Source organism: Colobus angolensis, unplaced genomic scaffold, assembly GCF_000951035.1.
Source record: "Colobus angolensis palliatus isolate OR3802 unplaced genomic scaffold, Cang.pa_1.0 Scaffold7, whole genome shotgun sequence".
Lineage (NCBI taxonomy): Eukaryota > Metazoa > Chordata > Mammalia > Primates > Cercopithecidae > Colobus > Colobus angolensis.
In genome coordinates, this window is record NW_012120709.1 from 16,642,354 (window position 1) to 16,662,185 (window position 19,832).

Sequence of the window (19,832 nt, forward strand, 5' to 3'; positions counted from 1 at the left end):
GTCTCGATCTCCTGACCTTGTGATCCGCCCGTCTCGGCCTCCCAAAGTGCTGGGATTACAGGCTTGAGCCACCGCGCCCGGCCACGAGTTCACTTTTATGAGGTACTTAGAAACATCAAATTTATGGAGACAGAAAATAGAGAAGTGGTCACCAAGGACTGGGGAGGAGGGAGGAATGGGGGATTATCATTTAATGGGTACACAATTCAGTCTGGGAAGATGAAAAGGTCCTGGAGATGGATGGTGGTGACGGTTAGACAACAACCTGAATGTACTTAATGGCACTGAACTGTACACTTGAAAATGGTTAAAATGATCAATTTTATGTATATTTTACCATGATAAAAAAAGATTCAACTGTAAACTTTTAACTTTATTAATCTTCTCAATATTTAATACAGATATTACCAATTAATCATATTTGACTGGTTTGTCAGTTGGGTCTAAAATGAGTCTTCCTAGGTTAGAAAAACTTTTAAAATTAGAGACTCTTTTAGAATAACTTTATTAACTGGTGTTTAAAATTTGGCCTATGAAATGAAAATTAAGTAATTTATCAGAAAATAAGCATACCTGAGAAACGTATACTCAGCATTCATTCATATTCCCTGTCAGTTACTAGTTTTCCTGCTTATTAATCTTCCTTTTATTGTGTAAGTTTCCTTCATCTCAAAACTGTTTTTATGAAAACAGCTAAAATTTAAAAGTAAATAATTATGTAAATGCAATGACAGCATACAGAATTCAAATGCTAGACTTGAATTCCATACACTTTTCAATATATATAAAAGGAAAGGGAGGGAGGAGATATATATTCCCTCATGATTCTAAAAAACACATGACTCCTAGGTCTAAAATAATATAAAACATATTTAAGTTGAAAAAAAATAAAAGGGATATCATAGCACACATTGTAACACAGTGCAAGAATTTCACATAATAAATCCATGTTTCATCAAAAGAAACTTTTCCAAAACTAGTCACATAAATAATCTCAGAAATTCTGATTGCATATTACCAGTAGGAAGATGGACATTTGGCTATGCTGATTTAGTAATAAAAAACTAAAACCAGTATCACTATTTTTAGGAGCAAACTAAATGGCATGCATAAATATAAAAATGAATCCAAATATTTAAAATAATGATTAAATAAAAGCGAAGAACAATTAGAATAGGGTGGTAAAAATAATGATTTGCACTGATAGAAGCAACTAGCTAGCTATAAACATGGAGGAATCTGGGCATACAAATAACAGGAATCAACAATATGGCATTGCCATTTTAAAAGAAATGATATTGTAATAGATAAATGGAAATGATCTAAGAGCTAAAATAAATTAATATTTGAAGTTCCCTATATAGGCCAAAACAAAGGGTCACAATCATCCTAATTTTGCTTCTAAGTCCTTGAATATAGCCAGCACTTAATAAAAACATATTGGCTAAATGATGACCATTAAATAAGAACCTGGAGCCATTGAGTAGCTAGGGATCTCCACAGCCAAAACATAAACCTGAATGCAAAGGCTGTGTCATGGGGTATCACCTTAGTCAAGATCTTTAATGTAAAAATTGTGTAGGAAATACTTCAACTCCTAAAGTAGTATATATAACCCCAAATCAGAAAACTCTCGTACCACGGAGGTTACGGGAAGTCAAAGTATTAAGGAGATAAATGGCAATTTTAACAGATAAATGTAAATCTGAGTGTCTGTTACCCACAAATGGAAAGTAGCTGTACCACACAGCCATGATCTTTCCACAGGGAAAATGGTAGTTCTTAAATCTTGATAGATGGACATAGTAAGAGGTAGGTCTACTAAGGAAAAATTGGGAGTTAAAATTATTTAATTGGAAAAGCTAAGGATAAGAATGTGGTAAGCTGTAACACATGGAACATGATAGGCAGCCAGTTTTTCCTAGTTACTAGTGTAGACTGTGGGGAGTCAGGCTGCCTGAACACTTCATAAAGTTATCAAAAACATTTGCAGAATCCAAAGAGCTTTTGTATGAGCTAGAATATTGTCATTCCATGTGACAGATCACATTAGAATATTTGATAGGTTAAAAAAAATGGAAGTGGTACAAAATAAGAAAATGCTAAAGTTCTGTTCATTTAGAACAGACTTAAGAGAGGAACCTAACAGTACAGCTCCACACTGAACTGTTTTCTCTTATTCTTAATAATGGTATCTAAGCTTGGTTTACTCATTGGTTCAGTATATTAATGCTAAAGTTAGTAATCCCTTAGACTTTAGTTTCAAGCTTTAACTTTTAAGACTAATTGTTTTTACTGTGCATATGTAAAATGGGATGCCTGTGAATTAAAAAAATTTTTTCATTTCTAAAAACATTAACAATCAACAAGGTGATCAATACTGGAACAGAATACAGTGGGATTTAAAAAAAAACAAAATAATATTGAAACACTTCTAATGATAAGAGTGACTTAATAAAATGTAACAATTTTATAAGGGGCCATTCTAGCTCTTAAAAACTCTAGACATAAAGCAAAATATTATTTAAAATTCCATTTTCTGACAGGATCAGAGTAAAAAAATCACTATGTGTCCTTGAGAACAGAAATAAAAGTGACAGTTAAATATTACTATCAACAAAAAAATCTGGGCTTTTACTATTTTTATAGATTTATCACTTATTTAAGTAAAAAATTAGTAAGAAGACTTGAAAAAGGCAATCAACTTCTAGATTTATAGTAACTGCTCTATAATATAGCTTCAAAATAAGAACTTGTACTTAAATAAATATACTTAGCATACAGTTCTTTAAAGAATGTTGAAATGTTAATAGTGAGATGAATCAATGACAAAAAACTGTATCTTCCTCAGGCAAAAGAAACTAACTACTATACGATAAAGGCAATGATTGGAAACCCTAAATTACATTTTGTTGTCAAGAAAGTCAGTTTAATTTAATAGTTTAACTTTTCCACAGAATTAATCACTATTACTTCCATACCAAAGAGGTATCATTTTGGGGAAAGGGTAGATCTATGAGGATTTAAAATTATTTCCTATCTACTTCTTACTTTTAAGATGTGGTGATTCATGGCTCCGATAAAGATTGTAATTTTCAAGAAATATACAAGAAATCCATGTTAAATAACAACAGTGGACCTTGAAGGCATGAGCTTTTGTCACTTTATTGTTAACCAATGAATATTATCCAAAATTAGAGATGTAATTGTAACTTAATTGTACAACACAAAATTATGCTAATGGTAAAAGCCTACTGGGATTTACCAAATACTCATTAGTGTATTTTTACATTGACTATATGAACATGTGCTCGCGACTGCTAATGATAAGTTATAATTGGTTTAATCTCTATGAAATCCATATTGCAAATGGTTCTTGTTTAGAAAAATTCACACAGCCTTAAAAATGGATTAAATCCATTTTAATCCTAATCTACAAATAGATCATAAACAGCAAAATATAACTGATAATTTTTCAATACTGTATCAAACTGATGTAGCTATGGTAGTGCACATAATTCAAAATGAGGAAAATTAACAAAAATCCAATGAAAGTTCAGGTTTTTATCTATTATGGCAATTGCTTTAAAGTGAACATTTATGTTTCAAAACATGAATAGTAGGGTCCACCATTCATTCCTTTGATGTACACTGCAAGTAGGAACATTGTCTTCCGTAGGATTCTGAAGCACGTGCACAACCATGGTACAACAGTCACTTCAAGGTTAACCAGCTAGGTTTTGTCCTACGAAGTTCAAAAAATATATTAAACGCAACCTTTTTCATAGTGTCTGCCCAGATTAATCCTTCTAAAGTCAGCAAAATCAAAAAAACACAAGAGATATTTTCAGACACAACTTGAATCTACTGTGCATGAAAATGTTTAATAAAATGGCAATTTTAATAAATGTAAATTTGACTGTGTAATACCAAATGGAAAGCAGCTGAACCACACAGAGAAAACAAGGCTTTACATATCTCCAAATTTAGCTGTTTTACAATAAACAAAGTATTAGAACATGTGAATATTAGAACCTCCTTCTGACTGGAAAGATTTCTTCAGTAAGATATAACTGAAATTAATATAAACTAAAATTATAATTTCTAAAATAGAATTAACAAACAAAATTTAAGTATTTTTAGTCAGAGATTGAAAAAAAAATAAGCACAGTGATCTAGAAGCCAAATATAATGATTATGTAACTATCATATCAAGGTACAGACATTCTTCATGTTACAAGGTTAGCATCTCTCTCTCATACACACAAGAGTACACACACACACACACACACACACACACGTACACACACACAAACAGTCTCTCTGTCTCATTCCCCCTCTTACTCAGCCATACCACAGCCCTCCAGGATGATAGTATACCAGTGAGGAGCTTACAATTTTAATATAAATCAGAATCCCACAGTTTGACTCAATAAAAAGGCAGTTAAAAATTTAGCACTCTAAGATATTCTGAGGGAAAATGAAATTTCAAAAGTATTTCTTGATGATCAAGGCTATCATCATGAATTATAAAACATATAGCTTACACACTCCACTGTGTTTGAACAACCAGTCATCGCAGGTGTAGTAGTGAGGTAGTATTGTTGTCCCCTCCTCGGGACTGATGTTTTCATATGCTGCCCTTCCAGAAAGGTCCAGGTTTTAAAAAATAATTAAAATCAGTTACCGACAAATGTATATTTTCTTTTTTTACTAATCATCTGTTTTTCTAAATCAGTCTATAAAAGAACAAAACTTTAAAAATCTTGCAGAGGCTGTTTAATCAGTAAACTCTCCTAGGGAGCTACTACTGCTGACTAAACCTCTGTGAAATGGTAAGCAAAAAAAGCCATCAAAGGATTAGAGGAGATAAAACACCAATCAATGTAAGCTGTTAAAGATGACTGTGATTAAATAACCAAATATCAAATATCCAATAAGGCAATTAAATTTGTATTTAAAATAACCAACAGCTGTACATACATTATTAAATGTTCTAATCTCTTTCATGATTCATAGCCTTATTCTACATAATGATCAAAGACTGTCCACTGTGCTACCTACCACCATTTTAAACACTGCCTGATCTGTATGATGGTGGGATTATGGCTATGGACATGGCAGATAAGAGAAGGGCACACTGAGAAAATGTGAGAGAGAATGTGGAAATACACACAGGTTAAATATGGAAGGGATAAGGGAAACCCAAAAAATGTTCATCACCATTATCCTTTAAAATGTACACAGAACTGAAACCACACATACACATTTGTCAGACATGATAATTAGTGTTAATCTTCAACAGAAAAGAAAAAAAAAAGAAAAAAAATGTGAAAGGAGGCAATGGAACACCATTCTCCATTCCCTGGACCAAAAGAAAAAGAAAACCAAGCATGATATCATACTGCCTTAATGCTGAAGAGCTCCCCTTAAATCTGTCTTTTAGCTAGCACAGTCAAACCGGTATAAGTGCTTTGGCAAGGTGGGATGCATTCCATCATATCTGCAAAGGCCTGCTTTTCTCTGTTGGTGGTTCAGCTTATGAAGAACATATATGCAAAATAACAGCTCTCACATTGCTTCAAACTCATCGATACGCTGCTTTGTATTGCCTTGTCGAATCTGTCGCAGAGTCTTGTACTTATCACGGCCTGCTTTAACATTCTCAGCATGAAGAACATCATTCTGTGTTTTCTTGGTTTCATCTCTGGCTTGGGCTAATTCTGAACTTAATGCCTATATTTAAAAAAAAAAAAGTACAACAATTATTTTCTGAGATTTAAAAAAATTTATGAAAATGGCTTTAAGATGCATAAATAGATATACCAAATCATTTCTGCTGTGAAACCTTTTTCTTTAGTGTATAAGTTTGCTTTAGCAATAGTGGTGGCAGTGGTAAGGGAAGAGTACACATGGCCTTTCATTTCCACATTTATCAACCGTGGTATTTTGTACATTATTCTAAATGTCCTTAACTTTCACATCTAGTATTTGATATGGCTAAAAAGTTCAATACAGCCATTATAGACTAATATTACTATGAGATTTAAAATCTATACCTCAAGGGAAGCCTTCTCCAAAAGTCTTAATATATTTATTGTAACTATCACCTTATTTTAATATTTAAAGATTTCAACAATTGAAGTATTAGATAACTTACTGGGAAAAAAGAAAGCTCTCATAATATTAAAATCCTCTACTTTGACCTAGTTATGTCCATGTAATATACTGACCTTTTGCCAATATAAAATTTGAACAAATAATTAAGATTATGCAATGTCTTAAACATAGTATATTAACTATCATTCTTTCCAATATACATTTTATTTTATTTTATTTTTTTGAGAAAGAGTCACTTCTATCATCCAGGCTGGAGTGCAGTGTCATGATCTCAGCTCACTGCAACCTCCACCTCTGAGGTTCAAGCAATTCTCATGCCTCAGCCTCCCAAGTAGCTGGGATTACAGGCTCATACCACCATACCCAGCTAATTTTTGTATTTTTGGTAGAGGCAGAGTTTCACCATGTTAGCCAGGCTGGTCTTGAACTCCTGGCCTCAAGCAATCCACCTGCCTCGGCCTCCCAGAGTGCTGGGATTACAGGTATGAGCCACTGCGCCTGGCCCTCAACATACATATTACTGATTAAAAACTAAATTCATTTGTTTTTCAACACAACATTACAATACTTTATACCTTTTAAAATGGGTCAAGCTGTAATTAAATAACTCACTAATTAAGGTCTGTTTATTCAAAGCTAACAGGTATTTGCTAATGGGTTCACACAATGGAAGAAATGAAATAACGACTATAGGCCAAATACCCACAAACCAATCACAAGGCCAGTCAGTATTAAAACTTCTATGTTCTTTTTAACCAAGTTTGTCTAAGATGGGGAAAATGCAAACTATATTTCAAATGTGCATACAACTGCAAATTTTAAATACCTGAAGTTGCTTCTTAACACGCTCATTTTTCTGTGTTTCTGTTACACGTTCTTCCTCGCTTCTATGGTTCATTACCCCTTCATTTGATAATTCAGCACTAGCCTCAGCATTATTCTCATCATGTTCATCATGTTCGTTTTCTGTTGGAGGAATGACTGGTGGTGGTGGAGGTGGAGGGGGCGCAGACATCACAGTTTTTAACTCTTCTTTGGTCTTTTCCAAGTCTTCCTGGGCTGCAAAAGCCTGAACATTAAAAATACGTTTATGAGCAACTTACTTCAAAAATTAGTAATTAAAACAATCAAGTTATACTGCTTTTTTAACAGAAACTATATTTCAAGGTAATGAAATAAGCCCTATTTATGAAAGCTCTATTTTCATAAAAGACTGCCAACAGGTAAAGGAGAAAATCAAAAGCATTATTATGCAAATCCTATTAGAATTACTAATTCTGCAAGCTTCAAGTCAGTGACAGGTTAAAAGAAAAACAAGCATACATGCAAAAAAAGAAGTACTAATTCTGGCAAGAATTATCAATGGTTTGCTAAAACTGTTGTGCAAATAGCTGATGAGAAATGGATATTCGTATAATACCGAAGAATCCCATACCCAATAGATTTTATTTGAGCCACAAGGGGAAAATGTAACCGAAAAATGGAGGAATGAGACTGTTGTTACTCAAATCCAATGATCACTAACAAATACTAATGGTGAGTTAACTACATACTGTCTTCTGATACGATACAATCTGAAATATCTAACATCACTAATTATTTGGGTGATCGTATTATCTTGGTTTACCTGGAAAAGTCCTGTTACACTGTTGTCCTGGTGTAATTATGAACAATATCCCCTTTTTCTCAAAAGTGCTCCAGTTTAGATGTTAAATTATATAGAATTCTCACCTCTGATGCACTGTAGTCAAAAACATTTAATTTGAATTCCCCAGGTTCTAGATCTAACTTCCGGTTCACAGGAAATACTGGAGTTAAAGGATAAGGTCAATGACACAAGGAAGGAACTAAACAAATACAGGAGCTGGGACATTCTGTAGGTCCCTTCAATAAATCAAAATAATACAAAGAGAAACTGCCCTCCATTAAAAGAGACTTACAGCAAATAGAGATAATGCAAAGTCCTCTGAACACTTGTCTGGCAAATTAGCTATGAGACTTTTTGGGAAATTCTGAATATAGCCTAATATTCTATGAGATGAAAATACACTAAAATGAAATAGTACATACAGTAAGATTTCACGTTGAATATATAAACAGGAAGTATCCTGGAAGGATATGTACTAAGGTTTTGCAGTACTGCCCCTAATTTATGGGAATACAATTGTCTTTTGTGTGCATTTCCTAATTTTCTATAATTCACAGACTTGACATTTGTAATATGCTATTTTTTTTAAAGTTTACGTGTCTCTAAATTTCACAAATCATCCCTAAAGGGATCTAAAAAATTCTAATAACAAAGTAGAGTAACTGGGAAATTAACAGTGGAATTCCTTTTGTAGTTTTATTTATATACAACTAATTTTCAATACATCTAAAACTTCCCAATGAAATTTAAACTGCTACTTACTTAAAATTTACTTAAGAGTAAAAGAAACCTTATGATTTACTTCAGAGTAAAAGAAAACTGTTTTCTGTATAAGTACATTTTATTGTAGAAAAATCATCTTCTAAAACTAAATATCATCTTTGGGTATATCTTCTCATTTAAGAGTTACTGTCATTTGAATTAAACTCTCATTATCTTATAGTCCCCCATCCCTCCAACCACAGCCTGATTTTACAACTGTGTGCTACTTTAGACAATAGTGATTTCATCTACTTAGGACTCATATTAGAAATCTCAGTATCAGCTGCGCACAGTGGCTTACACCTATAATCCCAGCACTTTGGGGGCTGAGAGGGGAGGGCTGCTTAAGGCCAGCAGTTCGAGACCAACCTGGGCTACACCACAAGACCTCCATTCTCAACAAAAATAAAAATGATGGCGCATGCCTCTAGTCTCAGCTACTGCAGAGGCTGACGTGGGAGGAGCCCTTGAGCCCAGGAGTTCAAGGTTGCAATGAACTATGATTGTGCTACTGCACTCCAGCCTGGGACACAGAGTAACAGCATGTCTCTAAAACAATAAAAATAATTCAACTTCATATCCAATCACTGGTTGCCACGTCCTTTTGTGTCTACCACAAAATGTCTCTTATCTCTTCCCATTCCTCTTTATTCTCATTTCCACATCCTCAGTTTGGGTCTTTATCTCTTAAGTATCCACTATCCCAATCCTTTCTTCACACTGATCACTACATGGTTTTTAGAAAATCATATCTGATCATGTTACAATCCTGTTTTGAAATCTTCTAAGCCCAAGTCAATCGATACTCCCACTGCCTTGCTGTAGCAGAGCATTTATTTAAAGCCCTTCACAATTCCCTATTATCTAACTTGAGGGCCACATCTTCCAACATTTCTGAACAACACGAAGCTTCGGCTGCTTATTGGTTATCCTCAAATCTATTACATACATTCATACTTCCTATATTCATTCAGTTCCCTCTGTCTGGAATGGCCACCTCTTCAGTCTTTAACTATTCCCAATCTTACGTCCCAATCTTTCGTACCCCCAAAATTTAATTCATTATTCAAGACCGAGCTTAAATGTATACGGGTCTCCCAACAACTCTCTGGTCCCCACAGAAATTAATCACCTCTTCTGTGTTCCCAAAGTACTTAGTTTATATCTGTAGATAAATATTTACAATACACATACACAAGTATTTTTCCCACTCTAAATTATGACAGTAACTTATATTCATCTCTATAAAGTCAGCATAATCCTGGGTACAAAAGCTATTCAATAAAAGCTAGCAAATGAACAAATGATTACTTTGTGTTGCCATTCAGTAGCTTCCTCTTCCTTTTTCTTCTTGGCTTCTTCTAGAAGTGCAATCTTGGCAGTGAATTCAGCAAGTTCTGCTGCCTAAAGTAAACAATATAATTCCAAGATTAACATATTTTGAATAATCTTGTAAGTCAACAAAGCTTTAATGTACATGCTTAGGCTGTTTATGTTTTTCTTAGACAGTCTTCCATTTAAAAAAATACAGTATTTCTTAAGATCTCAAATAGCTTATTTACAATAAGTCCTTGAACTAATGAGCTAAGGAGGAGACAAAATTAAAAGATTACTATTATTCTACAGACAAGCAGTTAATCCTGCTTTCAGTAGCAGGAACTTAAAATGTGTAACTTAAAAGCTTTTTAAAAAAACTTTCATCAATAAACTATTTGTTAAAGTCTACAAAAGAGAAAATATATTTATATAATGCTATATACTTTAAATGGCACTTTGTCAGATCATCTCATTTAATTCCCCAATAATCCTAACAGGTAGTATCATTCCTTTTTTTTTTTTTTTTTTTTTCCCCAGACGGAGTGTCGCTCTGTCATCCAGGCTGGAGCCCAGTGGCACGATCTCAGCTCACCGCAAACTCCGCCAGCTGGGTTCAGGCAATACTCCTGCCTCAGCCTCCCAAAGTAACTAGGATTACAGGTGTGCACCACTGTGCCTGGCTAATTTTGTATTTTTAGTAGAGACAGGGTTTTGCTATGTTGGTCAGGGTGGTCTTGAACTCCTGACCTCAAGTGATCCGCCTGCCTCAGCCTCCCAAAATGCTGGGATTACAGTCATGAGCCACTGCACCCAGCCATCATTCCTCTTTTCAAAGGCAGGGAACTGAGGCTCAGAAAGACCCAAAGACACACACATAGCAAGTAGCATGTGTGAACTAATATTTAAATCCAGGATCTTTTAAGTAACATGCTTATACCTCGTTATTTGCAAGTCCACTACATAAACAAAAAACCCCAACCAATTATGGCCTATAGTTATCTCATAGGAACTATAACATATTATATTAATTTATCTAAAGCAAAAGATGCCAACTGACTTTTTGTGGAATCTGTCCAATGTCAAAGTGAATCAGAACCTTTTGCTGACAATAGACTCCATTTACAAATAATTTACAGAAAAATATCTTATTCTTTTGTATTTTTAGGTTTTTGTTTAGGCAGAAACAAAATTTTTAGGTTTTTGTCCATACTTTGTTATTAAGTTACATGTTATTTTCGGCTTGCTTTCCAGAAAGCACAAAATGGTTGCTTTTTGTTTTTTCTTTTTAGAGGGTTCACTCTATGCTTTTACTTAAACTTTTTTCTCTAAGAAGACAGTTCCTTACTAGCTGCTCCTGATTCTTCATCTGGTCGGCAGCTTGTTTTGCTATGGCAGACTTCGCCTCTTCAGCAGCTCGACGCTCTTTTTCAAGCCGTTCTGCTTCTTCTTTTGCTCGTTTTCGTTCTTGATCCAGTTCTAGAGCTTTTCGAGTCTGTTCTTCTAGTTCTGTGAAATATGTGTATTCCCCCCAATAGTGATTAATTCCAAACATTCTCATTATCAAAAGAAGCTAAAATAGTAGCAAGAAATCAAATCTGTTCAGTTTCCAAAAATTAGCATACATGTAAATACGTATGTACCTCTTTGTTTTCTTGAGACAGGGTCTCGCTCTGTTGCCCAGGCTGGAGTGCAGTGGCACAATCATAGCTCACTGCAGCCTCTAACTCATGGGCTCAAGCAATCCTCCCACCTCAGCCTCCCTAGTAGCTAGGACTATAGGCGCTATACCTCATTTCTAATTTGGCAAAAGCCTAATAATTTTTGAAGAGAAATGAAAATCTTTTGCAATTCAAGTTATGTAAAAAGGCTACAAGCACATAACTTTATTTTATTTTTAAAAAATAATCTCTCCATCTAAAGTTTTGACCTCAGTAAACAAATTGCCATGTTTCAGAAATCTATAATACATTTTTAACACTTCCATTAAGTTTTTACTTACCTAAACTAATAAGTAAATCCAAGAAATTAAGATTGAAAACAGTATTTACTGACTCAAAAATAGGAATTTTGATGTGAATTATATGAGTTATTGAAAAATGTGAGTTACTGGTATATGTCACTTCCTACGGCATGAAGATAAGTAATATTGGGAGATAAATAACATGAATTTTAATCCTTAAGTGTATAGATCACTAAATCAAATCTCTTTTCTTATTCCAATGAGTTGAACAGGAAAGGAAAATAAATTTTTAAGAGAGTTTAAAAGTTCTAACTTTAAATATTATTTTGACAATTATTTAAGCCCTGTGACAGAACACAACAGAATGTCACCTACTAAGACAGTACAAGGTCCTACAAAGAATGATTCTCCCTTACTGTATACTAAGAAAATCTGTATGTCACGAAATTTGATAGCTAATTGTAAGTTATGAGCTTTTACTTACTGTCCTTAATTTTGTTGGTCTTGATCAGAACTAGTTAAGTAATTGCAGTTAAGACTTGGAAGGTTTTAAGCCGGGTATGGTGGGTCATGCCTGTAATCCCCAGCACTTTAGGAGACGGAGGTGGGTGGATCACTTGAGGTCAGGAGTTTGAGACCAGACTGGCCAACCTGGTGAAGCCCCATCTCTACTAAAAATACAAAAATTAGCCAGGCGTGGTGGTGGGCGCCTGTAATCCCAGCTACTTGGGGAGGCTGACGCAGAAGAATCGCTTGAACCCAGGAGGCGGAGACTGCAGTGAGCCAAGGTTGCACCACTGCACTCCAGCCTGGGCAACGGAGCGAGACTCTGTCTCAAAAACTACAACAACAACAACAAAACAAAACAAAACACTTGGAAGGTTTTGAGAGGGTTGGAGAAGAATGACTCTTTGGTTAGGTTTTAAATTCTTAATAAAATAATACAAAAACCACAGCAATTAGGCAAAAAAAAAAAAAAAGAAGAGGAAGAAAGAAGAAAGAAATAAAGGGTATCCAAAGTGGAAAGAAAGAAGTCAAATTAACATTATTTGCAGATAACATGATCTTATACCTAGAAAAACCTAAAGATCCCACCAAAAAAAAAAAAACTGCTGGAACTGATAAATGAATTCAGTAAAGTTGCAGGTTGCAAAATCAACATTAAAAAATCAGGGCTGGGCATGGTGGCTCATGCCTGTAATCCCAGCACTTTCAAAGGGCAAGGTGGGAAGATTACATGGGCTAGGAGTTTGAGACCAGCCTGGTCAACAGAGTGAGGCACCATCTCTTCTTAAAAACTAAAATTAAAAAAAAATCAGTAGCCATTTATATACACCAACAGTAAACAATCTGAAAAACAAACCAAGAAAGCAATTCCATTTACAATAGCTTAAAAAAAAAAAAAAAGTAAAACACCTAGGAATCAATCTACCCAAAGAAGTGAAAAAAGGACATTGGTCTAGGTAAAGTTTTTTTGTGTAAGATCTCAAAGGCACAGGTAAAGAGAGATAATGGGTATTGTATCAAGCTAAAAAGCTCTGTACAGCAAAGGAAACAACCAACAAAGTGAAGAGATAAACTAAAGAACAGAAGAAAGTGTCTACAAACTATCTAAAAAAGGACTAATAACCAGAATATATAAAGAGCTCAAACTCGATAGCAGAAAACCAAATAGTCTCATTTACAAACGGGCAAAACATCTGAACTGACACTTCTCAAAAGACGAACAAATGGCCAAAAGCTATATGAAAAAAATGCTAAACACTATAATCACAGAAATAGAAATCAAAACCACAATGAGATATAATCTCACCCCAGTCAAAATGGCTTGTATCAAAAAGACAGGCAAGGCTGGGCAAGGTGGCTCACACCTGTAAATCCCAGGACTTTGGAATTTTCAAAAACTAGCTGGGCATGGTGATGAATGTAATCCCAGCTACTTGGGTGGCAGAGGCTAAGAATCACTTGAACCCGGGAGGTGAAGGCTGCCTGGGCAATAGAGGAAGACTCTGTTTAAAAAAAAAAGGCAGTAACAGATGCCGGCAGGGATGTAGAGAAAAGGACACTCATACACTGTTGGTAGGAATGCAATTTAGTAAGGCCGCTTTGTAGAACACTATAGACAGTCCTCAAAAAACTAAAAATACGGAGCTACCATAGTATCCAGCAATATCACTACTGGGTGTATATATCCAAAACAAAGGAAATCAATACATTGGAGATAGCTGTACTCCTATGTTTATTGCAGCACTATTCACAATGGCCAAAACATTAAGTCAACCTAAGTGCCCATCAATAAATGAATGGATAAAGAAAATGTGGTATATACACACTATGGGATACTATTCAGCCACAAAAATAAATGAAATCCTGTCATCTGCAGCAATATGGAACTGGAAGCCATTACGTTAAGTGAGATAAACCAAGCACAGAAAGACAACTATTGCATGTTCTCACTCATATGTCAGAGCTAAAAAGGTGGATCTCATAAAGATAAATAAACTGGTGGTTACCAAAGGCCAGGAAGTGGGTGGAGGGAACTGAAGGGAGGAAAAAAAGAATATAAATGTATTTATTACTACTGAACTGTATACTTAAAAATGGTAAAGATGGCTGGGCGTGGTGGCTCATGCCTGTACTGCCAGCAATTTGGGAGGCCGAGGTGGGCAGATCACCTCACGTCAGGAGTTCGAGACCAGCCTGGCCAACATGGCAAAACCCTGTATATACTAAAAATACAAATAATTAGCCGGGCATGGTGGCGGGCGCCTGTAACCCCAGCTACTCGGGAGGCTGAGGCAGGAGAAACACTGAAACCCAGGAGGCGGAGGTTGCAGTGAGCCAAGATAACACCACTGCACTCCAGCCTGGGCGACAGAGTGAGACTCTGTCTCAAAAAAAAAGAAAAAAGAAAAAAAAAAGGGTAAAGATGTGTATATTCTGTATTATATATGTACATTTTACCTCAATAAAAAATAAATAATATAAAAATTCTATGTGGCCATTTGGCTATAAAATGTACACAGCACTGTATGTTACCATAGCTAAATTCTAGGATTACTCATTTTAGAATCTACCTTCTAAAATTTAGACAATCAAGCTGGCCTATCAAACTTTTCTTTTTTTTTGAGATGGAGTCTCACTCTGTTGCCCAGGCTGGAGTACAGTGGCACAATCTCAGCTCACTGCAACCTCCACCTCCCAAGTTCAAGCAATTCTCCTGCCTCAGTCTCCTGAGTAGCTGGGATTACAGACGTGCATCACCACACCCAGCTAATTTTTGTATTTTTAGTAGAGATGGGGTTTCACTATGTTTGCCGGGCTGGTCTCAAACTCCTGACCTCAGGTGATCCACCTGCCTTGGCCTCCCCAACTGCTGGGATTACAGGTGTGAGCCACTGCACCCAGCCTCAAACTTTTCTTATGATTAATTCTTTTCATCTGATTGACTGATATATAAAACAATACCCACAAAGCTCATGGTTTTATCTTCTGTCTAAACAAGCAAACAAATAACTAAATAATTGAAAGCAGGGTCTCAAAGCAGTATCTGAACATCCATGTTCATAACAGCATTATTCACAATAACTAAAACACAGAAGCAACCTGAGTGCCCATCAACAGATACACAGGTAAGCAAAATGTAGTATACAAATAGAATATCATTCAGCCTTAAAGGAAGGAAATTCCGACATATGCTACAACGTGGATGAACCTTGAGGACATTATGTTAAGTGAAATAAGCCAGTCACAAAAAGACAAATACTGTATGATACCACTTATACAGGCAGAATACTCAAAATCATAAAGACAAAAAGTAGAATGGTGGTTGCCAGGGGTTGTGGGGAGTAGGGAAATGGGGACTGTTTAATGGGTGCAGAGTTTTAGTTTTACAAGATGAAAAGAATTATGGAGCTGGATAGTGGTGATGGCTGCACAACATTCCCAATATATTTTGTATCAACGAACTACATTACTTAAAAAGGCAAAAAACTGGCCGGGCACGGTGGCTTACACCTGTAATCCCAGCACTTTGGGAAGCTGAGGCGGGCGGATCACATGAGGTCAGGAGTTTGAGAACAGCCTGGCCAACAAGGTGAAACCCTGTCTCTATACTAAAAATACACAAATTAGCCAGACGTGGTAGCAGGCGCCTGTAATCCCAGCTACTCGGGAGGCTGAGGTAGGAGAATCGCTTGAACCCGGGAGGCAGAGGTTGCAGTGACCCAAGATTGCACCATCACACTCCAGCCTGGGGGACAAGAGCAAGACTTTGTCTCAAAAAACAAAAAATAAAAATAAAAAAATTGTTTTAAAAGCCAAAAACCTCAATGCTTTATTTTCTCCCATAATAAAACATAATAAAAATTGTTTCTGTACTATGAGGCAAAAGAGAAATAAGTCTGGGTTACAAAGTTAAATTTTGAAACATTCCCCAATATTCATTTTTATCAGCTTTTTGTAATAAAGGTCCGTTTGAAAAATGACAGGTAAGGCGTAGTATTTTGTGGTATACTAAGAATTGTATAAAAGTGTAAGTTTTAAAAAACATTTAAAATGAACTCTGAAAACATCAGGTGTACTCCAGTCTCTTCTAAAAAAGGAAGGTTTTTAACAGTCATGTATTCCATAAACGGTTTCTGCTGTTTCCTCTCCAATTAACTGAGTTAATGCAGGAGTTAGCAAACTATAGCTCATGGAGTAAACCCAATCCAATGCTTTTTTTTTTTGGTAAATTAAGTTTTACTGGAAGGCTGGGCGCGGTGGCTCAAGCCTGTAATCCCAGCACTTTGGGAGGCCGAGACGGGTGGATCACGAGGTCAGGAGATCGAGACCATCCTGGCTAACACGGTGAAACCCCGTCTCTACTAAAAAATACAAAAAACTAGCCGGGCGAGGTGGCGGCGCCTGTAGTCCCAGCTACTCCGGAGGCTGAGCCAGGAGAATGGCGTGAACCTGGGAGGTGGAGCTTGCAGTGAGCTGAGATCCGGCCACTGCACTCCAGCCTGGGCGACAGAGCCAGACTCTGTCTCCAAAAAAAAGTTTTACTGGAACATAGCCACCCTCATTTGTTTAGGTATTATAGTACACAGCTGCTTTCACACTGCAATAGCAGAGCTGAATAGCTGGGACAGAGACCATGTGGTCTGAAAAGCATGACATACTTATCATCACTGGTAATCAAGAAAATAACTACAGACAGAGTATCCTAATTCAAAAATCTGAACTCCAAATTACTTCAAAATCCTAAATTTTTTGAGCATTTGCATGACACTCAAAAGGGAATGCTTACTGACAGCATTTCAGATTTTGGAATCTTGAATGAGGGATGTTTAACCAGTAAGTATAATGCAAATATTCCCATAAAAAAAAAAAAAAGAAACCTGAAATCTAAAATCTAAAACACCTCTGGTCCCAAGTATTTCAGATAAGGGTTACTCAACCTGTATATTCACTATATATGCACCAGAATGGCTAACAACACCAAACCCTAACAATAAACTAGTGGAACAAGTGGTAAGGGCATAGAGCAAATGTACTTTCAATCATTAGTAACAGGAATAAAAACTGATCCATGGCTGAGTGCAGTGGCTCAGGCCTGTAATCCAGCAATTTCGGAGGCCAAGGTAGGCAGGTCACTTAAGGCCAGGAGTTGGAGACCAGCCTGGCCAATAAGGTATAACCCTGTCTCTACTAAAAATATAAAAATTAGCTGAGTGTGGTGGTGCACACCTGTAATCCCAGCTACTCGGGAGGCTGAGGCATGGGAATTGCTTGAACCTCGGAGACTGAGGCTGCAGTGAACTGGGATCATGCCACTGCACTCCAGCCTGCGTGACAGAGCAAGACACTGTCTCAGAAAAAAACAAAACAAAAAAGGGACACATGCAATATGCATGTTCAAAAAGCACATGGAAAGACACTCAACGTCACCAAGTATTAGAGATATGCAATAAAAACTAAGATACCACTTCACACCCATTAAGATTACTATAACCCAGAAGACAAACATTAACAAGTATTGGTGAAATGTGGAGAAATCAAACTTGCTGGTGGGAATGTAATATGGTACAGTCACTTTAGAAACCAATGTGGCAGTTCCTCAAAAAGTTAAACACAGTTACCTCACGACCCAGCAATTCCACTCCTCCGGTATACACCCGAAAGAAACGAAGACATATGAAAAACAAAAACCTACACAACAAATGTTCATAACAGCATTAGTCACCTTAGTCAAATAGTGGAAACAATCAAAAACATCAGATTTCAAACAAATAAAATATACCATATCCATAAAATGAGTTCGAGACCAGCCTGACCAACATGGTGAAACCCTGTCTCTATTAAATATACAAAAATTAGCTGGGTGTGGTGGCGGGTGCCTGTAATTCCAGCTACTCAGGAGGCTGAGGCAGAAGAACTGCTTGAACCTGGGAGGTGGAGGTTGCAGTGAGCCGAGATCATGCCATTTTGCACTCTAACCTGGGGCAACAGAGCGAGACTCCATCTCAAAAAAAAAAAAAAAGAAAAGAAAAATAGAGTAGAGTGCTGATAAATGCCACAATATGAACGAACCTTTAAAATGTTATATTAAACAAAAGAAGCCAGTCACAAAAGACCACATTTTGCATGATTCCATTCATATGATTGTCTAGAACAGACAAATCTTTAGAAAAATATTAGTGGTTGTCTAGAGCAAAGGGAAGGGGTACTGGGAAGAAATGGGAGAGACTGCTAATGGGTATGGAATTTCTTTTTGGAATAATGAAAATGTTCTAAAATTGACTATAGTGATAGCTGTACAACTTTGTGAATACATTAAAAACTCTTAAAACCCTTAAACTACATACTTCAAATGGGTAATTACATGGTATGTAAATTATAAGCTATATCTCAACAAAGCTATTAGAAAACGATAAACAAAACTAAGCTCTATATGATGGTATAAGTTAGAATGACAGAAATCACATTTGAGGTTAAAAGAGAAAAGGAGACTCTGAGGGCAGATAATTTCTCTATCATGTTCAGGGCACTTATGGGAGTAAATTCACTTTGTAAAAATTGAGCCTCATACTTGAGAAATATGTATATTACTCTCTCTCTACTTCAACGATTTTTTTTTTTTTTTGGAGACAGTCTTGTCCTGTCATCCAGGCAGAAGTGCAGTAGTGCAGTCTTGGCTCACTGCCAACTCTGCCTCCTGGGTTCAAGTGATTCTCCTGCCTCAGCCTCCCTAGTAGCTGGGATTACAGGTACCCACTAATTTTGTATTTTTAGTAGAGATGGGGTTTCACCATGTTGGCCAGGCTGGTCTTGAACTCCTGACTTCAAGTGATCTGCCCGCCTCAGTCTCCTACAGTGCTGGGATTACAGGCATGAGATACCACGCCTGGCCAAATTTTTGTTTTTTAAAAATACAACTATAAGGCTGGGTGCAATGGCTCATGCCTATAATCCCAGCACTTTGGGACACCAACGCGGGAGAATCACTTGAGCCCAGGAGTTTGAGGCTACAGTAAGCCTTGATCACACCACTGCACTCCACCCCGTGCAACAGAAAAAGACCCTGATTAATTATGAGACCCTGATTAATCATTAATTAATGATTCACTTAAAATAATGACTTCAAATTTAAAAATTTAAATAAAATTAAAGTAAGTATAAAAAAGTTTCTTCTTAAATAAAAAATTACAAATTGGTCTATTAAATCACGACTTAGATATGGCCAAAGTTACTGAATTTGTATGAGAATTAGCATAAATTACAAGACAATCGTGCAGACTAGGACAGCCTGGGCAAGCTTTATTAGAAGAAATTTTTAAAAAATTGGATGTCCTTTGCCTTAAGATGACTGATTTGAAATTGTCTTGGTAGGAATGCTTTATATTCTTTCTTCTATTCTTTCTTCTTTATATTCTCTAGTGCTTCTTAACTTGTAAATCATTAACATTTTTATTATATACCCTAAATGAGATTGAAAGATTTAGTAAATAGCTATTTTCTCCAGAAAACATATCAATGATA

The 19,832-nt window shown here is 36.1% G+C and overlaps 1 protein-coding gene across 4 annotated transcripts in view; it reads right to left on the reverse strand.

The window, feature by feature from the left end:
• The window catches only part of RDX (radixin), a 96,329-nt gene that overhangs the window by 24,732 nt on the left and 51,765 nt on the right, over nucleotides 1-19,832 (reverse strand). For 2 of the 4 annotated variants that reach the window (XM_011926685.1, XM_011926687.1), the window contains 4 exons: nucleotides 11,193-11,353; nucleotides 9,842-9,934; nucleotides 6,947-7,189; nucleotides 5,576-5,736 (listed from right to left, as the gene is read on the reverse strand). In XM_011926685.1, coding sequence (XP_011782075.1) covers nucleotides 5,576-5,736; nucleotides 6,947-7,189; nucleotides 9,842-9,934; nucleotides 11,193-11,353 — 658 coding nt within the window. Of the gene's footprint in view, nucleotides 1-3,149; nucleotides 5,737-6,946; nucleotides 7,190-9,841; nucleotides 9,935-11,192; nucleotides 11,354-19,832 lie in introns of those variants that run through there. The other 2 variants (XM_011926686.1, XM_011926688.1) reach the window with 2 other exon arrangements.